The sequence below is a fragment of the Botryllus schlosseri genome, chromosome 15 (genome assembly GCF_051294905.1).
Source record: "Botryllus schlosseri isolate E-star chromosome 15, Bs_hap1, whole genome shotgun sequence".
Taxonomy (NCBI): domain Eukaryota; kingdom Metazoa; phylum Chordata; class Ascidiacea; order Stolidobranchia; family Styelidae; genus Botryllus; species Botryllus schlosseri.
Genome location: NC_137250.1, coordinates 7328485 through 7352283, shown reverse-complemented (window position 1 = coordinate 7352283; position 23799 = coordinate 7328485). Strand labels below are relative to the sequence as shown.

Below are 23799 nucleotides of genomic sequence, written 5' to 3'. Positions count from 1 at the left end.
GAATGAAAAACCGCTAGATCTAGCAACAAAATCGTTAAATTGGCAACACTGCAATGGATTTTATAAATTCAACTTCCAATGTCATTGATGCGTGAACCAGCATAATTATACCGCTGAGCACATGCCGATTCGAAAATACCGCCATATTGAAAGTGAAAGCTAACAGAGAGAGATCAGTTGTATTTTCGTAGTGCATTGACGATGGAAATGCGACAGAACTTTTTCGTAAGGTTATTGACTCAGCACCAGATTTTTTCCTCCTGAAATGCTGAGCGCCTTGCGTGGAATCCATGGATACTAGTTTGACGCTTAAGCCTTTGGTTCGACTCGGCCAGGGATTAAACCCACAACACAATAATAAACTGGACGCTCCAATAGACATCCGTTTACCACAATGTGTGAGGAGCAAGGTTGTGGCTATATATATTTACCTCGCATATTTCCTTGGAACTTCACTGCACTATAAGTCACCGTGCTTAGGCCATCTTTCACCGTGAAAGACGCGAAAAAAATGCTGGTGCCGCGGGGGACAGCAACGATTGCTTGCAATACACGACTATAATCGGAGGCTGTGTAATTCTATTTGATGAATTTCACGATAAAACTTTCGCAATGCGACATTACAGTCGTGGGGGCATACATAGGCTACGCATTTGCGCTCTTAGATCTCAAGACAACATGACGAAGTCGGAAATCTCACAGAATCGCGTTTCATCGCTCGTTCAACAAACAGCATCAACGTCTTCCGCCTCAAATATATTGCCATCAGGATTCCAATCACATAATTAGGCTACATATAGATTACGGATCACAGTGCACTGTCCAACGCTTGTTCTTTTCATTATATATGATTTGACAAGGGGCGCGCGCTCAAGTTTTTCACACCATCAAGCAATGTTTCCTCTAATTTTTGACGAGTCTGCGGCTCTGCGCGCACCCACCAACTCAATGCGCGGACCATTGGACAACAATGCGTAACGACTGAATAAAAGGTCATCTCTTCGGATTTTTTTGTGCGCAGAGACCGTGTCAGCACTGCGCACCTTAGAGGGAACATTGTCATCAATGGAAAATAACGTTCGATAAAAGCACCGGCCTAACGCGCTCTAGTAGCGGAGCTAAGCTCTTGACCAATCGCTAAGATCCCCCGAGGACAAACCAACTTTTGATGAGGAGTGATTCCCCGGTAGAGGTCCTTACTGATTTGGGTTACCATGCGCGCTTTTAGTGAACACAGTACTATCGGCGAAAAGTTTTTAAAATCATCGGTCTTCTTCTGCGGAAGCTTTCAGAATTTCTGAAGTGTCCCCTTTTTCCGATCTCAAAATATGGCAGTGGCGGCTCGTGACAATATCGGGTGGTGGGGCAAGGGCTGCAAGCGACTTTTTATCAAGATGACGTCACAATGACGTTTTCCAACGTAAACAAGTAACTTAATGATGTTACGGTAACATGAATTTCCCGACAACAGTGATTTTAACGTATGTGCCACGAGAGGTCTGCCGGTGAGCTGTGACTTGAAGTGTGGTAACTGCGTAAACGGCGTACGGAACAAAGATTCAACGCGGTTCATGTTCGCACAAGACCTGACTAATTATCTGCAGAAATGGAAATGACTATAACTCGAGAGATTGCGTAAGCCTAATTGGAAAGGTCAACGAGTTCGGACACATACCCAATTGTTATCTCATACATTGGGCCTGTCATATTGAATCCAAAACATCATTCTGAAGAACCAAGAATAGCAGTCTCGGAAACTCGGTCTCGGTACAGCATAGGAGATTTTGGCCTTGAAACTGGAGACTGTAACACGACACATATGGTTTTATTACTGTCTATAGGTCTGCTGCGAAATCGCCTTTGGAAAATATATTACCGAATATATACGTGGGTGAAAGCCGTACACTGTTACATGACATCATCGAGAAGTAGCCTCATGGCCCTTTTCGGTATGGTACACTGTCAAAATAATGCAAACAGACCGAATTTTGCGTAAAATTTACTGAGGAATAGGCTGATCAAGTGATCAGCTGTTAGCCGACATCGAAAACGAAATAGCTATCGCGCTTGACAGGGGGTTGTAAGCAAATGGCTTGAAGGCCACAATTTCACGGTGAAATTGACATTGGAGAATATAATATCAAAGTAAATATTTGAATGCAAATGAGAATGATATCATCATCTCGTCACCTATCTCAGTATGGAACACAGTTAACGTTACCACAGATACACCGGCTTTTGCGTGAAATCCGCAATGCGTTGTAGGCTAAAGTGTCAGATCTGAGCACATCTCTACCATATTCGACCTTGATAACGAAATTACTGCCCTAATCATTGAGTGTCAACCTTGAGACTTGGCACAGCGTTCGAGAGTAAAATCAAAACACACCGTGCAAAATCTCATGACAGATCTAGGTAAGGAGCATCGTTAAAATCAATAGAGACCAATACTAACATTAAGACTTACCGTGCCAAATGTCATAACCGATCTCAGTATTGAACATCGTCAAAATCAATGGATACCAATACCGGCTTTCGAGTAAAATCTGTTTGCGATACATGACGGATCAGCACACACTCAACTTCGGAAACGGATTTACTACCCTAAACTTTAAGTAGAAACCCTGAAACTTGGGGCAATGTTAAATACCACCATCACGACATGACATACGGTACCAAGTTTCAAGAGTTTTCATGGTGTGAAACACCATCAAAATCGACCTATACCAGCAAAGGTCGACTAAACGCATATGACGGTAACCGAGTTCAGATATAGATACGATTGTTACATCACACCTTAGGGGCACAGACCTATTGAGCCCCGGTTGCTCGGTAATTTTATGAATAGGAGAGAGTAAATCACCGTTTCTTTATTGTGCGCGGCTTTGAGAGAATAGACAGTCAAAGCTTGTTATGAGCGCAACCGGGGCAAGCCCCGGCTAGGCATTCGCAAAGCGAAAACACAGAAGAGGATTCGATTTTCGCAGAGACTTCGCTATATATGGGCATTTACAAGCGAAAGGACAAGAAGAATACGATTTTCGCTGTGATTTCGGTATATATAGATTGTTGTGCGTCTATAAATGGTAAAGAATTGTTATTGAACAGAATTTTAGGTGGGGCAATGCCCCAGTTGCCCTATAGGACGAGCCGCCACTGAAATATGGTAACCCTATTACTGATGACTTTCGAGCTTGACATCCAAACCTAATCCACCATCACCGTTATGCATGCAAACCAAGCATCCGATTGAATAGTACATTCATATTGAAATCAACCCGAAAATTTTCAACTGACACTCGTCAGGGGTAATCTTCAGCAACTAGCGATTACAAAGAAGCATCCCACCTATCAGTCACCCGCCATTGCATTTCCCAGAAGCACGAAATTCCATCTGTAAAACCTTATTCCGATACAACAAATGCCAAAAATGAAAACGCATCGCCACACACCACATCACGGCAGCAAAATCGTAATTATAAACCATGGCATTTTCCGAGACGACAAATCTACATCCGCTTGAACCGACCGATAGACAATTTGAACGCCCAGAACTCCCTAAAGCACTGCGAAACGACAGAAAACGTAAAGGGTTCAAGATTGCTTTGCCCGGATCCTCGCTCGTCGTCCGGTCAAGGCCTGGAAGCCAGACTTAATGCTCGCGACAGAGCAGCGGGATTGGCACACGTTGCAGCGTAAGAAATACAAACGGTCTTGTCGTTCGAGTTCGGTGTCCGGGGATCGACAGGTGTGGCACGTGACGTACTCCTCTGTAAAAAGAATGGAAATAAGCGCCAAAGAAATTCTCAGTTTACTATTGGTAATTTTCGATATTTTTTTAGGTTTATGATATACGGTACTAGATAGACAGCTGCCATATCGCAGGGATTACACTTCTGGACCTGGAAACCAGAGGGATTGGGTTTAATTCCACTTGGCTGCCTTCTAGGAACCCAGCTGCTGGTTAGTAAAACTCAAAATACAATCTCGTATATAAACACCAGGGCAGTGGATCCAAACCCTGGACTGCAGGATCATTGGTTCAAACAGATTGACACACAAAACGTGTGTTCAATAAATTACAAGTGCTAGCAACGTATGGATTATGCGGCTTGCATCTATCTGTCAGGAGTTATGATCACACACACGAACAACTGTAAAATATATTTTTCGACAGAAGTGCCCCCTTGAAGCAATCCGCGTTCCGGTATGGCTTACTGGATTGCGATCCAAATATTGCACATTAAGCAATCCACAAAAACAAGGGTCGAAGACCGCTGACCCGAAGGAGCTAAATCTTGTATATAGATGTCACACATTTACAAAGTTCTCGATATTCGCAAAGGATTTTTCAGTGATGAGCCGGTAACTTAACTGAAGAATGTCTGGGCAGAATACGCCGACTGAAATGCGTGATCGGTAGAGTCTACTTACTAATGTAACTACGCAGCACGCTCTCTAACTGCTTTTGTTGAAACCTTCCTTTAATAATGAGTTGGTTGTTGCCGTCGACCGAGCCACTGCAAAAAGAAAGAGCAAGTCTGTATAAATGAACCCGTCATAGCAAAATCTCAAAATAGTTTGGACACTCGAAATATTGACAGCAATTGAAATGATTCGGATAGTGGCATTAATTTATTGAATTCCTCGGCTACGGAAAGATACACCGAAAAAACAGAACAACGGTTCGCTGAGCGCTGCTTTGATACCAGTGAAATCCTTCTACCCAAGTACAAGTAGGAAAGAACGTGATCTAAGTAGTCAACTCAAGTAGAATGGGAAGTATCGCTGTAAATCTCTGCTCAATTACAAGTAGAAATAGCAATTTCCAAGACGATTCACTACTTCAGGTGGAAGGCCGTGATAGTACCGAAGTAGTTGTAGATGTGATTTGGTCGAGGGTTCGCGTTCTTACAGCAGTTAATCGGAGGCTACTTCTAAATTGCATGGTGTCTTCACCCCTAGCACAATTTGACTAATGATTACAAACGGCAATACAATTCAATTCAGTTACAGTTGCTATTTTGCCCAGTTCAGCAAATTAGCATTACAATTTCACTCACCAAGACGATGCAAGCATACATAAAAACTACATTACACTTAAGGTACAAGTAAAAGCATTCTAAAATTTTTAGTACTTGAGTGCGTAGCGAAAGAGGGCACAACGTACAGGAGTCAACTGAAAAAGCAGACGTACTTCATTACTGTAAACCGGGGTAACTTTGGACTTAAGGGTAACTTTGGACACTAAGCAGTAAAAGATTCAAATGGTTATTGATGGAAAATGGTTGCCGCTGGATGCCCAATTCTTTTTCATGAGGCAAGAGTACCACAGGTAGTCTGGCACTTCTTCGATAGTAGGTAGACATCGAAAAGTGTTCACCATGATCACCAATAAATGTTTCCCATGAACACGAATAAAAATTTGTAAACGTCAAAATGAATTGTTGTTTTTTGTGTCTTTGGAAAGACGGATATTAGGGTCGGGTCGGGGGGTATTAGGATTGGGGAAAGAGGGATATTAGGGCTTGTGAGGGGATGTTAGGCTTGGGGGAAATTAGGGTTATGGGAGGGGGATATTAGGGTTTGGGAAAGAGGGATATTAAGGTTGAGGAAAGGGGGATTGGAGGTGGGTTAGGGTCAAAGTTGGGGTTAGGTATCCCAAGATTAGGAAGGAGGATATTAGGGTTGCAAGAGGGGGGATATTAGGGTTGCGGGAGGGGGATATTAGGGTTGCGGGAGGGGGGATATTAGGGTTGGGGTTAGGGGGATATTAGGGTTGTGGGAGGGGGATATTAGGGTTATGGGAGGGGGGATATTAGGGTTGTGGGAGGGGGGATATTAAGGTTGGGGTTAGGGGGATATTAGGGTTGTGGGAGGGGGATCTTGGGGTTAGGGTATATTAGGGCTGTGGGAGAGGTGATATTAGGGTTGGGTGAAAGGGAGATTGGAGGTGGGTTAAACCCCGGTTAGGGGTAATCTAACTACAACGTTGAACCTAACCCACCTCCAACCCTAATATCCCCCTAACTCCAACCGTAATATCCCCTTTCCGCAACCCTAATATCCACCTAACCCCAACCCTAATATCCCCCCTCCCACAACCCTAATATCCCCCTAACCCCAATATCCCCCTCCCGCAACCCTAATATCCCCCTAACCCCAACCCTAATATCCTCCCTTCCGCAACCCTGATATCCCCCTAACCCCAACCCGAATATCCTCCTCCCGCAACCCTAATATCTCCCTAACCCCAACCCTAATATCCCCCCTCCCACCCTAATACTCCAACCCTAATCTTGGGATACCCTAAACTAAACCAAACTTTGACCCTAACCCTCTCCAAACGCAAAAACAATATATTTTGACGTTTATAAATATGTGTTTGTGTTCATGGAAAACATTCATTGGTGATCATGGTGAACACTTTTCGATGTCTACCTACTATCGAAGAAGTGCCGGTAGTCTCAATAAAAGATGGATTCATTTCACTACCAGTTAAACTTGACCAAACATTGATAAATTAATGGCGGAGGTCAATTTCATCAAAATTGATGGCCATTAAACTTCTTACAACAAAACATAGATAGCATGTGATTCATAGATTCAAAACTTGGCAGCAGATGCCTCTAAGTAGTCTTAATCCATGGCAAAAATCTCAGTTGGCTCACCCTTAGATCAATACAAGAAAATGTGATGTCCAAAGTTGCCCCGTAAAGTTCTATCAGAACGGGGCAACTTTGGACAGTGGAAAATGTGATATTGAGAGCTCTGGAAAGTGGCCGTTTCATCTGTGTCAAAGTGTATCATCAACTTTTTAAAATGGAATGAGAAGGTCAACAAATTAACAGTTTGCCAAAATATGAAAAATGGGTAGGCAATGAGCTGAGAGATTGTAATCGGGCGTTAGCTACTTCAAAAACTTATCACATACTCCTAAAGATGTGCCTGCTGAATATGGGATATCGTAAATTATGACAAATATATCCATCAGAGGACATAAGAAAGGGAAAGTGATTCTTTTTAAGAACAGTAACATATTTGAAATCGACAATAATTCATGGTAACATGCTTAATGTTTGCTGTCGGTTGCTGACACTGCCAGTGGGATACCCCTAATCACCATATCTTTGTTATTTATAAGTCCTAATTGGTGAAGGCATGAGGGAAAATTGAGATAAGGGATGAATAAGGGGGCATTACCCTTTATAAACTATCAAATTTTTTTTTTTTGGGGGGGGGTGGATTAAGCAAAAATCATGCAATAGGCCAGACATAAACTATTTTGTTTCAGTTTTATCCACTGCTCTCATCAACTCTTGCCAAATAAGCCTCATTTACGAGGTTTCATAAACAATAGAGTGTAAAGGCATACAAAAAACTACATTGTCCAAAGTTACCCCACATGCAGGGGTAACTTTTGACACCGATAATTTACGAAAATAAGGTACTTATTTATGACCATGAAGATTTTGGATTAGGTAATTCTAATCTTTGCTCCATGACCCATGAAAAACACAAAACTTGCCTCCCCTACACCCCAACATTTCCAAGATACAGAGCGGAACTGTTGAAAATTGTCCAAAGTTACCCCGGTTTACGGTACCGACTTTGTTCTTACCTTGTTCCCAACTCGGCGAGTAAGAAAGACAGACAATGTTTCGGCTGACGTTTGAGACTGAAACGAGAGAAAACGTACCGTTTTCGACACCACGCTAGAAATCACGCACAGGCACACCACAAATACATACACTGCACAGATCTCCGTGAAATTGACGAAAGACGTTTTCCTGGTGCCGACGCGAGCGCATTGAGGGGGTTTCATGATAAATCTCTTTTTCTCGCCGGCAACCATTTCCGGATTCTTCTTTCGCATAATATCGAACACTCGAACCAAAAGCTGACACAAATTAAATATTTATTTAACGAACAGGTAGGATAACGCAAACCATAGTCAATGGGGAAATTATTGTTTATATTCAATAAAGTCAAAATATTTACTAACTCAATTTCTGAAGCTTCCTAGAGGTACAGAGCTCTAATATACAATCGGATAGTACATTATTCATATTGAAATGGACCCGAATATTTTCGGCTGACACTCGGCAGGGGCAATCGTCAGCAACTAGGAGAGAATCGGAAGGAGCATAGTATATCAACCACCATATCACAAAATATGACATTACCGGCATGAAATTTCGATTAATGGTCTGTTAGAGGTCGCACTGCCAGCCAACAACTGCTGTCAAGCTACTGTACTTCACAAGGCCAACCACTTCCAACCATGTAAAAGAGTATCACGATAAATTTCAACTTTTTGCACAACGTGTAATTCAACTACTTGAATTGATCATGCACCAAAATTCTTCGTTTTGTCACCCCAGTAAACAAAGATCGTACCTCGTCATATGTATAATCCCTGTCTGTACCAGACCAAGTCGATTCACCAGGACTGACGGGAACATCTGCCGTAACTGAAGTACACGTATCACGGCAGTTAGTAACATAAAACGGGTATTCCGCGGGAAGTTACCAACCTTTATCTTCTTGAATGAGGTTTTCAGGAAAAGTGACTTCTTTGTGTTTTTTCGGCTTTTTCAACTGGCTAAAATTGAGTTCTTCCTCTTCATCAGCCTGGCACAAAAAGAATACATTGAAATTCATCACTTTGTGCAGCAATGAGATGACATTGAAACATGGAAGATTAAATGTTGTACGCTTTATATTAATGCCAGCACGATTATGTACTATACAAGTACCTACTGGAATATTAAATGTTTAGTGAAACCTGGGCTGTTTTAGTGATGTTGTAACTGCTAAAACAACACATAAAAACTGGGGATGGTGTGAACCTCAGAAATTTAGAGGTTCATGTTCACAAACGAACCTTGGTACGTTCTGCACTGTGAACCTTTTTCATATATTACAATTTTCATGTCACTATAACATCTTTGGTTGAAATTTATCGCATTGCAACTGCGGGCCACTATATGCAATATGCATGGCGCTGGCAGCATAACAAATCAACACTAAACGAGCAACTCTACAATGATCTCAAAAATTTTAACATCTTTGTTACGGAAGTGTGCTCGGAATAGCCAGCTTTCTGTGAATATTTAGTGACTTTCTGCTGTGAGCTTGACCCGCAATCACGCAACACCAGAAGCGAAATACGTGTAGGTAGTCGGTGAATGATGCTTATTCAACCAATACATGAAATTGAAATCGTTAGGGGTTTCATCTCGATTTCATATGTTTATTATATCATAAAAACCAAATCGGTGCGATTGGGGTGTTGGCTACTGCTGTATACTGTTAACGGGGTAAAACCCGTTTACACTATGCAATATGACGTCATGAGGTTTACGTTCACGCAGAACCTTTCAAAAAGGTTCGCCTTCACACGAACCTGAGCCTTTCAGAGGTTCACACCAACTCTAGTAATAACCCAAGCTATCCAAGGCAAAACAATGACGACGAATGACAAAACCGGTCTAGGATATGATTAATGATGAACATTTACCAGAAGTTGTGACAATGACATGGCCAAACGTGTTTTGCGACCAGACAGTTTGAGAACCCTGATCTACGCCATACAGCTAACAATTAAAAGTAATAATTTACACGGTTGTAGAAGAGACACAAAAGAAGCACTGCGGTTACCTTTTGACTTCCGTTCTGTCCGGTGGCATTAGCTGAAATAGCAACATATTTAGTACTAGAAAACACTCAAAAATTTGACCAACAAATAATGCAGTTGTAATTACAAAATCACTTACAGTGGTCAACAAATAGACAATATGTTGCCCGGAAGTCACGAGGTGCATGCGGCTAACAATCCAACACCTAAAGTAGTTCAGGAACAAGAATTCTACTGATACATGATTTCTCACCATCGGGATCGTCAAGATTGAATTTCTTCGATTTCTTTTTCTTCTTCATGTTTGTAAAGGAAAGGTCATCGCCCTCTTCCTCTGCTGCATTGATAACACCGGAATTTTATCAGAATGTTGTCTCTCGTCTCATTATGCTAACTATAATCAGCCACTGATAACATCTAATGATGGTAGCAACATCTCCCTCATCAATATGCCTATATTATGCGCTAATATTAGCCTATCACTTGGTTGGCAGTCACACGAGATCTGAATTCGCGAAGTCAAGCCTCTTTGCATTAAACAATATCATACATGAAAATAGGGTACGGTACTAGAAATGAATAGGGGTTTATAAAACGAGTCTGTGACACTCAGTGGCAGCACGATAGCAGTCATGAAAATACTTCCTCAGCTAACTGTGCACAGCAGGCTGCAATAAATCAATAACTAATAGGACGATATGGCATGTTGACTAAAATAAAATCGTCATACTGGCCTAAATATATGTATCTCAAATTGAAAATATGCACGTTGCACAAGTCTGCATGTACAACATCTCTAGTGCAGCTATAAACATCAGATTACTATCGCGAGCTTACCAGGTTTTTCGTCATTTTGCACCTGAGGTTCTGTCGTGTCTTGACTGCTGATGAGTTCGTCTAGATTAGCAGTCTTCTTTTTTTTCTTTTTCTTTGTCAATTGAAGCATATTCTATGAATGAAGATTTGAAAACAATTACAATTATGAATGCAGAGAGTGTGTGTGAATTGTTTATTCGGTTGCACAAAATGTACACAAATACAAAGGAAAGTAGGCTAATGTGTTTAATATGTAGTGTGTATCTGTAGCGTAGGGATCAGGAGATCTCAAAGTCATCCACACTGAAAACAGTGGTAGTATACGGCCAGACTGGAATTGGTGGTCGTTTTCGACAACATGTTGTGCGTGACAGACGGATTTCTCGCGTGATTGGAAAATTTCATCCGCGTAACGGAAATATTTTTCGCTCAGATTCGATAGTGAATTACTTATTAAACGACACAATGTGCTAAAATGGACCTGGTATACGCCGGACTAGGATTACGCCGTATATTCGCTGTTGCACAAATGCCACACTTCCTTGTGTTCATTGTAAAGCGCAAGCTCCTTATTCTGGATCTGGACTTAGTGGTTGTTTTCGTCAATAAGTTGCGCGTGACAGAAGGGTTTCTTCCATAGAATAATCAAAGAACTAAATGAAAAGTTGCAGGAGACGTTTGCCACCAATTCCACTCTGGGACTCTGGTATCGCTTTGTGACGTCAGCATAATTCATTAATCAGCGTGATCGGATATAAATGCTCGCGTGACGTTGCGCGTGCCGTTGCCACCGATTCCACTCTGGGTATACGGCAATAAATTGTGTGTCACACTCACGGAGAGGTTTCTTGCATAGAATAATTGAGTAATTAAAAAGAAAGATGCCCGTGACGTTGCCACCACTTCTCCTCTGGGACAGCATGAATGAAGAATACAGTCTGAACTACAATGATATTACAAACCATTTGCCATAATGATTGGTAATTATATTACAGTGAATTCTAGCAGCAACACACAAAAATTGTTGATCAATTTTTAAAAATTTCAGGTAGTTTTCATCAGATCATTCAAGGGGGATTAGCGTAGCGTTACATTGGGCATTAGGCGGATGTCGATGCTAGATTAATGAGAGAGACGTCTTGCTTTGTCAAAGCGAAAAGAAAATCACATCAACGCATGAAATGTAACGGTGTAGGAAATTGAAAAATTATCAAGGTTATTTAGAAATTTGGTTGTTGTTGATTGGGTTAAACATCCCAATTCAACTTACTATAATACAAATAGAGACAATGCTGATAAAAGGAAGGGGAGGCCGTATAAGACACCATACTTGGCCACTTCTTCGGCATCCTAATTTCTGATCAGTGTTCATATTATATCGCATTGTCTAACACACCGCATTATACATCACGTGATTTGAGCGGATAAAAATAATGGAACCGCCAACTATACCGATAAAATACAATGATTTACGATGTAGAAACTGCGCATCAGCAGCGGCCAGCAGGGCTTCAATCATATCTTTATCACTATATAAGCTACACATCCGCGGAGTGACAGAATCCCTTCATTTTAATTGAGTTCAACCGTCACATAACGTACCAGCGTGTCTTCTTCAGTCGCCATTATTCCAATTCCCGTTTTCCAACACTGATTCGCGAAATATCCAAGTAAATAACTAATAACCGCGAACGGAAATTTGACAAATTGCAGTTCTCTGAAGATTCACACGCTCGACCCAGGAGCCAGCGATTGAAGTAAGTGAGGCGGAACGAGAATATGGAAACTCGAAATCAAACCTACGTATTTTATTTTTAAAGGTCCTGCATTAGATAATCAACCAATAATTATACTTCATCGCCGTACTATGTAGACGAAAACAGCACCCATGACTGTTTCCTATGGTATTTTCAACGACTTTTCGGAGTCAGCCATGCATGATTATAGAAATTCCAATTTCTCTTCTATTGCATCATCTTTCACCGGATGGATAAAATTGGCGATGTCAACGATGTTGGCGATGCCAGGGATGGCAGTAGTGTCATCATCATGCGGATTTTTATTATAATGTTTTCGATTCAAGATACTACAAAAATGCAATGCAGTGAAAAGATTAGGGTAGGTCGCTACAGCTTACTGAAGGTATTCAATTTCATGTAAGATCTTGGCAGCTTTCACACTCTATTTAACGTCCACTTGCGAATGAATATAATAACTTTATTAGTTACACGAGCTTTCGGAGCGCCGCTCCTTCATCAGGTGTCAAAGCGTGTCATGTATAACTTGTACTACATAAGTAGCAAAATGGAAGAACGCTCTAATAAGCGGCATACACAATTTGCAAATATGTAACCTACATTGCAGAGGACCGAAACCGCACTTCGTCAGCCCTCCACCCCCCAAAGGTGGTCTTGCCCTCTCTATAGGGTGATAAATAAAATTTATGGGGGTTCCCCCACCCCTTGACGCCTACTACCAGACCACCGTTCTCTATACTTTTACACGATGCCGGGTGTGTGATAGGCTAGTATGTGTAATTGTTGTGTGTAGCCAGAGGTGGTCAAAGTAGTCAAGAAAGCTACTGAAGTAGAAGTAGAAGTAGCGACGAAAACTTCTACTCAAGTACGAGTAGAAGTACTTTCTCCATAAGCAGCCTAAAACTACTTGAAGTAGAAGTAGAATTGACCGATTTTAAAAGTACTCAAGTAAGTAAGTAGCCTAGTTGGGAAAACGATCCTAATTCGTTCACATGGATTGTACAAATAAGGTGCAAATTGAGCTATACGAAAGGTGACGAGCTTGATTCATATTGATGCATACCAGCAGGTATCCAATTTTCGATAGCATCATGGGATGAAAATAATAGTATTGATATGGAAATGCGATACTAATCCTCTGTTTTCTCGAACAGCACGTTTTAGAAATAGCATGGTATGGCGTCATCCCCCATATTATAGCGCCCGTAGTTTAGTCGGAGAGCAATACGGAGAAGTTGTATAGCATACGGTGTAAACACTGTGCGCGATTAGTAAACGTTAATAAAAGATATGACGGACCGTAAAAATGCCAGCTTTATTTGCGGAAATTAATGGCATTGCTACACTTGCTTTATACTTCAACATGTATGTTACCAGACAAAAGAACTGATAATAAATATAACTCAAAGTACATGATACTGGGAATTGAAAGTGAAACATAAATACGCTACTACTTATAAAAGCGGAACATGTAATTCATGCCTTCAGTCCAGAAAGTTTCAAAGGTGGTATGCTAAAACAGCTCTAAAACTAACAAAAAAAAGTCAGAGTCCACTTTTCCAGGTTAGGACACGCCATGGACATGCTAAATTACGATATGACAAGTAAATGCTAGATGAGGAAACATCAGATTCATACGTTATGATGAACCATATAAACTGAGATGAATTATTTCATATGGGGGAAATTATATTCATCGATACTTTCGTGAAATCATGCGGATCACTTCGTATCCACTGCGCACGAAGCGCGACGAAAATTCTGGGCTTTACCAAACTTTTATGAAAATTAAATGTTGATAATCCGTGAAAACAGCCCCGAAATTCCTCAGGCTATCTTCCTGATTGGAAGATTGAACTACTTCTACTTGACAAACTGAAAATAGCGAAAAGTAAGTAGGTAGATCACTAAATATCACGAAGTAGAAGTAGAAGTAGCGAAAATCAGATCTACTTGAGTAAGTACCACAAGTAGATGAAAACTACTTGAGTACTTCGAAAAAGTAGAAGTACTTCGTTACTGACCACCTCTGTGTATAGCTAGTTAAGAGAAGTTTTCAAATTTATGACTGTTAATATAGGGTTATCATATTTTGGAATCGGAAAAGGAGAACACTTTTACTAAATCAGAAAAGCTGGTTGATCAAGATTGAAAACAGCCGATTTTATTGCTATTTTTGCTGGAAAATTTGTGGAGTTCGTTGGCTAAAAAAAGGTCGTCAGTAGCAGCATCAATCATTTCAAAACACCACAAAACTGCGATACAATGAAAAGATAGAACGGTGTTGATGAAACGACTTGGAGTAGTCTTAGCGATCAGACACCCATCTTGGCTTAGGCGAAGTAGAGAAGAGGCATGCACGCTGAATGAAAAGTAAAGCAGAGAATACAAGAAGTAAGCGACAAAATGAGGTGGCATATGTGGCGGAAGGCGAGATCGATGTTAGGTCGTGGTCCGGTAATCCTGAAAGCTGACTAGTCACTTTCTATTGACTCCCGAATGACCCGCTCGAACGTCCGTTATTTAGCTATTTACCGTCAGTTATGCCCATTGCTCATTTCCAGTCGACATTTAGGCGTCCTCGGAGGACATTTTCGAAAATTAAAAAAAGCAGGACAAATCCTCCTAAAGGAGGGCGTATGGTAACCCTAGCCTGTCCACATTCAAGTCGAAATACAAGCAATTACTACTAAATAAATACAGTCCATCCTCAAGATTACCGGACCACGACTGACCTATCGATCTCGCTTCCCATGACATGCCGCCCTATTTCTTGTCGCTTTCTTTTTCTATACAATCTTCTTTACTTTCATTCAGTGTGCATGCCTCCTCTTTACATCGCCTAGGCCAAGGTGGGTGTCAGATTCCATAGACTACTCCTAGTCGCTTCGACATCTTCCTGTCTTTTCATTGTATCGCATTTTTTGTGGTGTATTGAACTGATAAAATTGCTAATAAACCAATGATGATGATAGGTAATATTCTAAGCAGTGGTGGCCCTACGAACGGGGGGGGGGGGGGGGGGGGGGGGCTGGGCGAGACTTACCGGGGCCCCCCCTTTAAGTATCCAACCGTAACTTCTGGGGGCCTTCGCCCCCCAGATCCCCTTTCCTATCTGGTATTATTATCTATCTTTCACCCCGGCAAGGTTGGGCCAGGTGCTGGATTCGGCCATGTCTATTATTGCATGCGTGCGAGGGTAGAGAGAGAGAGAGAGAGTCTTTATTTTCATCCAACCAAAATACATAACACACAGCAGTGGTGGTGGTACAGAAAATATGCATGCACAGTATTCGGTATTAGATAGGAATGATCGATAAGACCGTGAAGGTCATCTAGTCTGATCACACCAGCATCAAACAGGTACACTTGACTCTAAACAGTCTGGCTGTAAAAAATGTTACGGTAGTTAATAAAATGAAATAGAAGAAAAATTAAACGATGGTAGCAAATGATCAATGAAGCAATGTCTGGGCGAGGTAGGGCAACAGTGTTAGTATAACGACAAGAGGTGATTAAGAAGGACTTTTTTGAATCTATTATAAGGCAATTCACGGATATGTGGGGGTAATGCATTCCAGATGATAAACTGCATCAAAACTAAGTAATTCTACCGCGTGCAGAGACGTGATAATTATCGGGATTCGGGACTTTTCTAACAAATGCAGAGATTTGATGATGATTGACACATCTGTACGGAATCATATCCTTACTTGGTACACGTATTTCCATGTTTATTCCTTATTATCATTGTAAAAAGCGCATAATCCAAATAGGGGGGGGGGGGGCTTCGACCAGGGGGGCCCTGGGCGACCGCTCACCTCGCCCACCCCAAAAGCCACCACTGATTCTAGGTATAATGATATGTATCGGGGATCCTCTTTCCATTCGGCCCACGCCATCAGATTTATCGGTAGTGCTGAGGGAGGTGGTGCTGTCTTCAAAATTTAGGACATACGTTACATCTGCGGGGAGGTGGGGGGGGGGACGTCGGCATCAACTAAAGCAAAAAACGCGGTGCATCATTTTCTCAGATTGCCAAGGCAGTAGGCCTACTATTCGGCACCGCGGTCATTTATGGCGCGTATATATCCACGATGGACAATTGGGCATATTTGTACAATGTTCTTGTACATTGTATATATATCAAAGGTCTCAACCAACATGCGAGGCAAGTTTAATAATGCGCTGCTAAAAATACTCTTTATAATTAGTTTATTTACGAAATAATTTCGGACTCACTTCCAGCTCAGATATACACTCTATACAAGTGGTTCCCAACCTTGAGGGGGGGGGGCATGAAAGCATCTGAAGGAGGGCGCGAAGAAGCGGTCAACTGAACAATTTTTTCGCGCTCTGCGCGATTTACCTCCAATTCACGCGTGTTTCTCTATATATAGTCCTACTTTCATATTTTTTGTTTCTCTCATAAGGGGGCGCGAAATTTTTCACTATCATAAAGGGGGGGGGGGCGTGTCTAAAAAAATGTTGGGAACCACTGCTCTATACAGTCATACATTTTATAATAGGCTATGCATTTTGGCGATGTCACGTTGGTTCAGGTTATGGGGTCACGGTTTAAGGGTGGAGGCCAAAAATATAGATCAAGTAATAGATCCGTGGATTTGGCTCGTCGCTGGATTTTCTGCGGACCAGAAAGGTAGATTAGTGAGATTATGCCAGAACCGACTAAGTATAGACTGCTGCTTCTTGATCCTGGTCACCACCAGGATTAACGTCTGGATTAAGGTACACAATAGGGCTCTTCAAAAATGACTTTTTCTCTCAAATCGTACTGGCTACTTGATAAAATTGTTAGGTTACCTAATTTAAGCCTACACACCAAATTTGGTTCAATTTCAACCAGTATAGCCGCATTGCTACAGAACAAAGTTTCTATTTATTATATAAAAATAAATAACAAAAAATTTGAAAATTTTCTATTCACCCCATGAAAGTGTTAGGATGTCTATAGAAACATTGTTCACCAAATTTGTTTCAATTCCAACCAGTGGAATCGGAGTTATGGCCGTCGAAAAATTTGGATTTGAATATAATAGTATTTACGGTGGGCACCACTATAATAAATAATTAAAGAATAAGATCGTGGTTGCTTTCACAGCTTATTTAACGTCCACTTGCAAAATAACAATTTTATTTATCATACAAGCTTTCTGAGCAACGCGCATCAATTATTTTCGTAGCAATGCGTGAAAAGGAAAACAACATATATTTTCTCATATTTGCGTTGTTAACCGAGCAAAATGTATAGTATGAACTATTATAGTTTCAATATCAAGGGCTAAAGCTTGGTTCTATGTCAATATGAGTGTAATTAATGAATGTCAGTTTCCACTTTCTTAGCTTCCACATAGCAAGTTGAGTGAAATATAGGATCTGGGTTTTTCTGGGTTTATTTAGGGTCCACATCTGGGTTTTTCCGAAATATACCAGTGACATCTTTGTTTATCACGAATCATTCTTTCCGAAAGCGGTCGTGTTGTAGACAGGGCTTCCACGCCGCTCTGAATCCGACTCTAATTAATGTAATTTCTCATTTAGAGTATGTGCCGGCGTATTTTTTAACGATATGCTATAGTCTGGGTTGTTTGATCGCCATTCTACAATACACACAAAGGGGAACATATTGTGTCCGGACAATATGCAGTCAGTTAGGAATCGAAGTCAGTCATTCTCGCAGCGATTACTCCAGTCCAACTCGCCATCGAGTAGTAACAGTTCTGTAAAGGACTGATTGCGTTGTTAACAAGGACACGAACATAAAATTAACATGGCGAACATGATGTTGAAAAAAAAAACAGATTTCAAGGACAAAAACCCAGAAACCCAGGTAATGCTCGAAGAACCCAGAACTGGGTGAAAAAACCCACAAGTGGTATGTCTGAGTAGCAGCGGTTTGAACATTAGTCGCGAAAGGGCGTCTGGTGGGTCGCGCAATGAAAATGGGATAAGTGGGTCGCCAACTGAAAAAGGTTCAATCAATCAATGAGGTTTATTAATATTTTCATTGTTTCAAAATATCACAAGACCGCGATATAATGAAAAGCAGTGGCAGCTCGTGACAATATCGGGTGGTGGGGCAAGGGCCGCAAGCGACTTGTTATCAATATGACGTCACAGTAGCGTTTTTCAACGTTCATGATGGCCACATGAATTTCCCGTAAACAATGATTTTTAACGTAGGTGCCGCGAGAGGTTTGCCGGTGGCGTGACTTGAAGTGCGGTAACAAATGTTTTATTCATTGTTTTTTATTCAAATGATTATTTTACAAAATGTACGCGAACTAAGAATCGTTCCCATGCCACGAATCAATCATCAGGTTATCCTTAGTAGCATGCGTTATGATTTCGTGGTAGAGATTACGCAAGCGCCGAGTAAGACTATACCAAAAATACACAGACCAACTACCTACAAAGAGCATTCGCATGACACCTTGTGGTGTTTTAATCGTTCCATGCTCAGCAATTCTGTAAAGTGCTGCAGCGCCTCCGACCCGATTTGTATATGGATTCTCGTCCCGAAAGCGAGTCAAATCGATTTGCCCTCGTCCGAAAGTGTTTGGTACACGATCCTGATGCGTTACGACCAGGGGATAGGCAATCAAAGCGGTGGCACCCATAAACGTAAAACATTATAGAAAGCCAGCTGTTATCCATGGAAGATTAATTACGAGTCTGCCTGCCATCATTCAAGCAGGAATCAAAGCATTGTGTTAAATTGAAATGCGAGCACATATCGCATTAAACAATTTCATGAATAAATTATTTCATCTTGATGAATTTTTCACTTTTTTTCCATAGCCATAACAAAATATATCGGTAAATTAACTGTCAATGTACCTCGAGTAATAAGGATGAAAACCACTCACTTTTCCTTAGCCATAGACATGGTTGAGTTACCTGGGCTCACTTGATTGAAATTATTCGGAAAGAACATGATGTGTACAGTCGTCCGCCCACCAGCATTAATTTATGTCTTGTATAAGTATTGTGCGCGACGTGATTTCTTATTAATGTTCAATAACGAGTTTATTGAAATCTGGAATTCCCAGAACCACGTCGTTGTGAATCGAGAGAACAGCCAACGCATTAAGCCTATCTTGGCCCATCCTGTTTCTGAGAAAGGTCTTGATACGTTTCAATGTGCTGAAACTGCGCTCGGATTCCGCGGATGAAATCGGGGTGGTCAAAATGATATTCAGAAAGCTAGTTACTGTAGCAAAGTTGATCGAAAGGGAATTTTCAACTAGGAATTTGAAAGTTCACTAGTGGTTTTAATTTCCGAAAAGGATGTGTTAGAATACAAACAAGTCAACTCGCTCTCCAACCGAGCAATGTCGATCATCGGGTAATAACGAGGCACGCTGCGCAGTAGTCCAGAAGGAAAATGAATTTTGTAGGCAGGGAAATTTCTCGGATTTAACAGGGCGAAAGTAACCAACTGGTCACTATTCAGACGATGTTGGATTTGGGACATCAGTATATCGCAACATTCGTAAGCCGCAACAAGCAGGTTTTGCACACTTATCCCACGACGTAAAAGCGCTGTGTCACCAGCGAAGTGTACATTCGCCCGGATATGCGAAATTGCCTCACAAAAATGTGCAATACACAATTGCGCAGTAGTACCATCGGCCATACGCGACTGAAAAGTGCTGTACAGTGTATCGACGTGCATGAAGATGTCACAAAAAAGCTTCAAAAAGAACAAAAATTCTTCGTCTTCCAGGAGTCGTTTAAGCCCCGCCGTTTCACGTATGGAAGTATCATCCCAGACAGGAGAGCTCTCAATCACTGAGAAGCATTCCAGAAGCTCCACCCTACTCTCTGACACTCGTTGCACAACTCTGGATTGGAAGTTCCACCGTGTTGATACGCATCTAGGTAACCGGTGCTTGCATATGTCGCGCAATAGATCAGATCGCTTTGGCGAAATAGAGAAAAAGGAGGAGAACCCTGAAAGATTTGCAAAGAATATCTTGACAGAAGATATTCCTAAGCACATTTTTTTCACTACAAGATTGAGCTGATGCGCGTAGCAATGCAAAAAATGCGCATGCGGGTAAACTTCTTTCATTAAAACTTGTACGCTATGTCGCGATCCGCTCATGACTGCTGCGCCGTCGTAGGTTTGCGCAATAAGTTTCGACTCAACTGAATAGGGCTGTAATGTTTTTTTTAATACGTAAGAAATTCCGACAGCAGTGCGATCGTCAACAGCCACAAAGCTGTGGAATCGTTCGACTGGCATACCAAATTTCGTGAACCGAAAAATCACGACTAGTTGTGACAAACACGTAATGTCAGTTGTTTCGTCAGACTGAATAGATAGAAATTCAGCGTCAACAATCTCGGTAAACAAATGCTGTAGATAGATGTGATATATCGAATCAAGCACATCATTTTGAATAGTCTTTGAGGTACCCTTAGCTACTGTCGCGGTGTCGAGATGTTCGCGCAAAATGCTATCAATGGAAGCCGTGTATTTAATTAGATCCAAAAATACCCCCCTATTGAGAGAGCATTCCTTCTCATCGTGGCCTCGAAGGGGCAATTCATGAACTCCAATAAATTTAATGGCATCAATCACCCGAGAGAGAACATGCCTATTCTTATCTACAAGCTCATTGTGCTTGCAGACTGATACGCGATAACTTTCATTGAGCTGCGACATTACATTTACTCTGCCAAACAATTTATATTTAACTGCACTAGCCATGTGCACTTGGGATTTTTGGTGCGTTTTCAGACGCTCTGACAAATGCTTCAGATCGCGATAACCAATTTTGTTCCAACAAGAGCCACTGCTTCCGGTACCGGCACTGTCGAATAAAAGACAGTAAAAGCAAAACAAGGCGTTTTTATCCTCGCCATAAGTAAGCCATTCATTTTTATCGAAATGCGCTGAAGAAAAGGCACGAGTGCGCTTTCCTCCGGCGTACGATTGGATCAATGGGCAATTTCTAGGCTGATACGGACCTAGTCGCTTTACCTCTAATTTTTGCTCTAAAGGCAGCTGGCTAAACGGCGTACGGAGCAAAGATTCAACACGATTCATGTTCGCACTTGACCTGACTACTTATCTGCAGAAATGGAAATGACTATAAATCGAGAGATTGCGTATGCCTAACTGGAAAGGTCAACGAGTTCGGACACATACGCAATTGTTATCTCATAGATTGGACAAGGAAATGTCATATTGAATCCAAAACATCATTCTGAAGAACTACGGATAGCAGCCTCGGAAATTCGGTCCTGGTACAGCTTGGGAGATTCTGGCCTTGAGGCTGGAGACTGTCACACGACACATACGGCTTACGGTCTATAGTGTCTATATGTCTGCTGCAAAATCGCCTTCGGAAAATATATTACCGAATAAATACGTGGATGAAAGCCGAAAACTTGGTACACTGTTACATGAAATCATCGAGAAGTATAGCCTCATGACCGTTTTCGGTATGGTACACTGTCAAAATTAATACGAACAGATCAACGCCGAATTTTGCGTAATATTTACTGAGGAATCGGCTGATCGAGCGATCAGCTGTTAGCCGCCATCGAAAACGAAACAGCTATTGCGCTTGACAGGGGTTGTAATTGTGAGCAAATGGCCCGAAGGCCACCATTCCACGGTGAAATTGACATTGGAGAATATAAAATAAAACTAAATATTTGAATGCAAACCGAGGATGTTAGTAAACTGTTTCATGATATCATCATCTCATCACCTATCTCAGTATGGAACACAGATACACCGGCTTTTGCGTGAAATCCGCAATGCGTTAGGTAGGCTAAGTGTCAGATCAGCGCACATCTCTACCATACTCGAACTTAATAACGAAATTGCTGCCCTAATCATTGAGTGTCAACCTTGAGACTTGGCACAGCGTTCGATACTAAAATCAAGACATACCATGTAAAAGTTCATGACGGATCTAGCTAAGGAGCATCGTTAAAATCAATGGAGACCAATACCGGCTTTGCGTGAAATATGTTTGCGATACATGACCGATCAGCACACACTCGACTTTGGAAACGGAATTACTACCCTAAACTTTGAGTAGAAACCCTGAAACTAAGGACAGTGTTAAATACCACCATCACGACATGACATACCAAGTTTCAAGAATTATCATGGTGTGAAACACCATCAAAATCGACCTGTACCAGCAACGGTCGACTCAACGCATATCACGGTATCCGAGTTCAGATATAGATACGATTGTTACATCACACCTTAGGGCGAGCAAGCATATTTGCCCCGGTTGCTCGGCCATTTTACGAATAGGAGAGAGTAAAGCAACGTTTCTTAATTGTGCGCAGCTTTGAGAGAATAGATAGTGAAAGCTTGTTATGAGCGCTACCGGGGCAAGCCCCGGCTAGGCATTCACAAAGCGAAAACACAGAAGAGAATTCGATTTTCGCGGAGACTTCGCTATGTATGGGCATTTGCAAGCGAAAGCACAAGAAGAACGCGGGTTTCGCTGTGATCTCGATATATATTGAGCGCTGTGCGTCTATAAATGGTTAAATTGTTATTGAACAGAATTTTAGGTGGGGCAATGCCCCAGTTGCCCTATAGGACGAGCCGCCACTGATGAAAAGATAGGAAGGAAGGCGTTGAAACAACTTGGAGTAGCCTTTAACCTCAGATATCCACCTTAGCCTAGGCGAAGTGAATAATTAAGAGGCATGCACACTGAATGAAAAGTAATGCAGAGAATATAAGACGCAAGCGACAAAATGAGGTGGCATGTGGCGAAGTCGATGTTAGGTCGTGGTCCGGTAGTCCTGAAGATTGGCTAGTATTCATTTAGAAGAAATTGCTTGTATTTCGACTTGAATGCGGACATGCTCGACGACTGTCGGATAGCCGGCGAGATACTGTTCCACAATTGGGGTCCGGCATACTTGATAGAGCATAATGTGTTTTCTTGTATTCAGTCCTGAGAAGGACTGCCCTAACTGAAGCAAGACTGTTTGGGCATTGCATGGTTCTTTATCAAGAAGCGCATGATGAAAAATTGTGTTGACAACATTGTCAGAATGAAGCAACACGGTGTGTCGCCAACAGTGTACGCACAACTTCAGTGTTGTCAGCCCACAACTGCTGCTGTTGAACGTTCTTTCTCCATTCTTCGGAAGCTACTTAGTAAGGACGGACACTTTCTATCCGAGAATGTAGTAAAGTATCTTTCGTTGTACTACAACAAATTTTAATCATTTCTACCATAATGCGTGATGTAACTACTGGAATTCTTCATAGGGCCAGATTTCGTTAAAACAAAACTTTTTCACGTAAAAATCAGTTATTCAAGTCGAAAAGGTGTTTTTCAGGCCAAACTACTTCGTATTGACAAACAGTTCCAACCATAAATGAAGATAAGTAGTACAATTTTAATATTATGTGCGAAAACACCTAATCTGCATACGTGATTTTTTCAGTTGAAAAAATGTTGAAATTTTGATTCTTCAGGTCAAAATCTTCTATTTTTAGGTAAAAAAGACGCTCTACTCATTAGTATACCAAGCTCTCTTATATATATAATGTTTTAATGGAACCGA

At 41.5% G+C, this 23799-nt stretch overlaps 1 protein-coding gene across 1 annotated transcript; it reads right to left on the bottom strand.

Annotated features, from left to right (window-relative positions):
* Window positions 1-3388: 3388 nt before the first annotated feature.
* LOC145458026 (eukaryotic translation initiation factor 2 subunit 2-like) lies at window positions 3389-12313 on the bottom strand. The gene is made up of 10 exons (XM_080336330.1): window positions 12059-12313; window positions 10478-10589; window positions 9894-9977; window positions 9664-9695; window positions 8538-8634; window positions 8401-8474; window positions 7752-7900; window positions 7622-7678; window positions 4435-4520; window positions 3389-3770 (listed from the first exon to the last, which is right to left on the bottom strand). Exons 1-10 carry the CDS (start codon window positions 12080-12082, stop codon window positions 3595-3597), a joined length of 891 nt encoding a protein of 296 aa, XP_080192456.1. The 5' UTR covers window positions 12083-12313; the 3' UTR covers window positions 3389-3594.
* Between the last annotated feature and the right edge of the window lie 11486 nt (window positions 12314-23799).

What these genes read in the sequence shown, in the direction of transcription:
- LOC145458026 (XM_080336330.1), bottom strand. Translation starts at nt 12,082, where the DNA reads ATGGCGACTGAAGAAGACACGCTG. An exon ending in GCAAAATGACGAAAAACCTG is followed by an intron (nt 9,978 to 10,477) that starts GTAAGCTCGCGA and finishes TTATCAATGCAG; the next exon opens with CAGAGGAAGAGGGCGATGAC. An exon ending in GACAGAACGGAAGTCAAAAG is followed by an intron (nt 8,635 to 9,663) that starts GTAACCGCAGTG and finishes TTTTTGTGCCAG; the next exon opens with GCTGATGAAGAGGAAGAACT.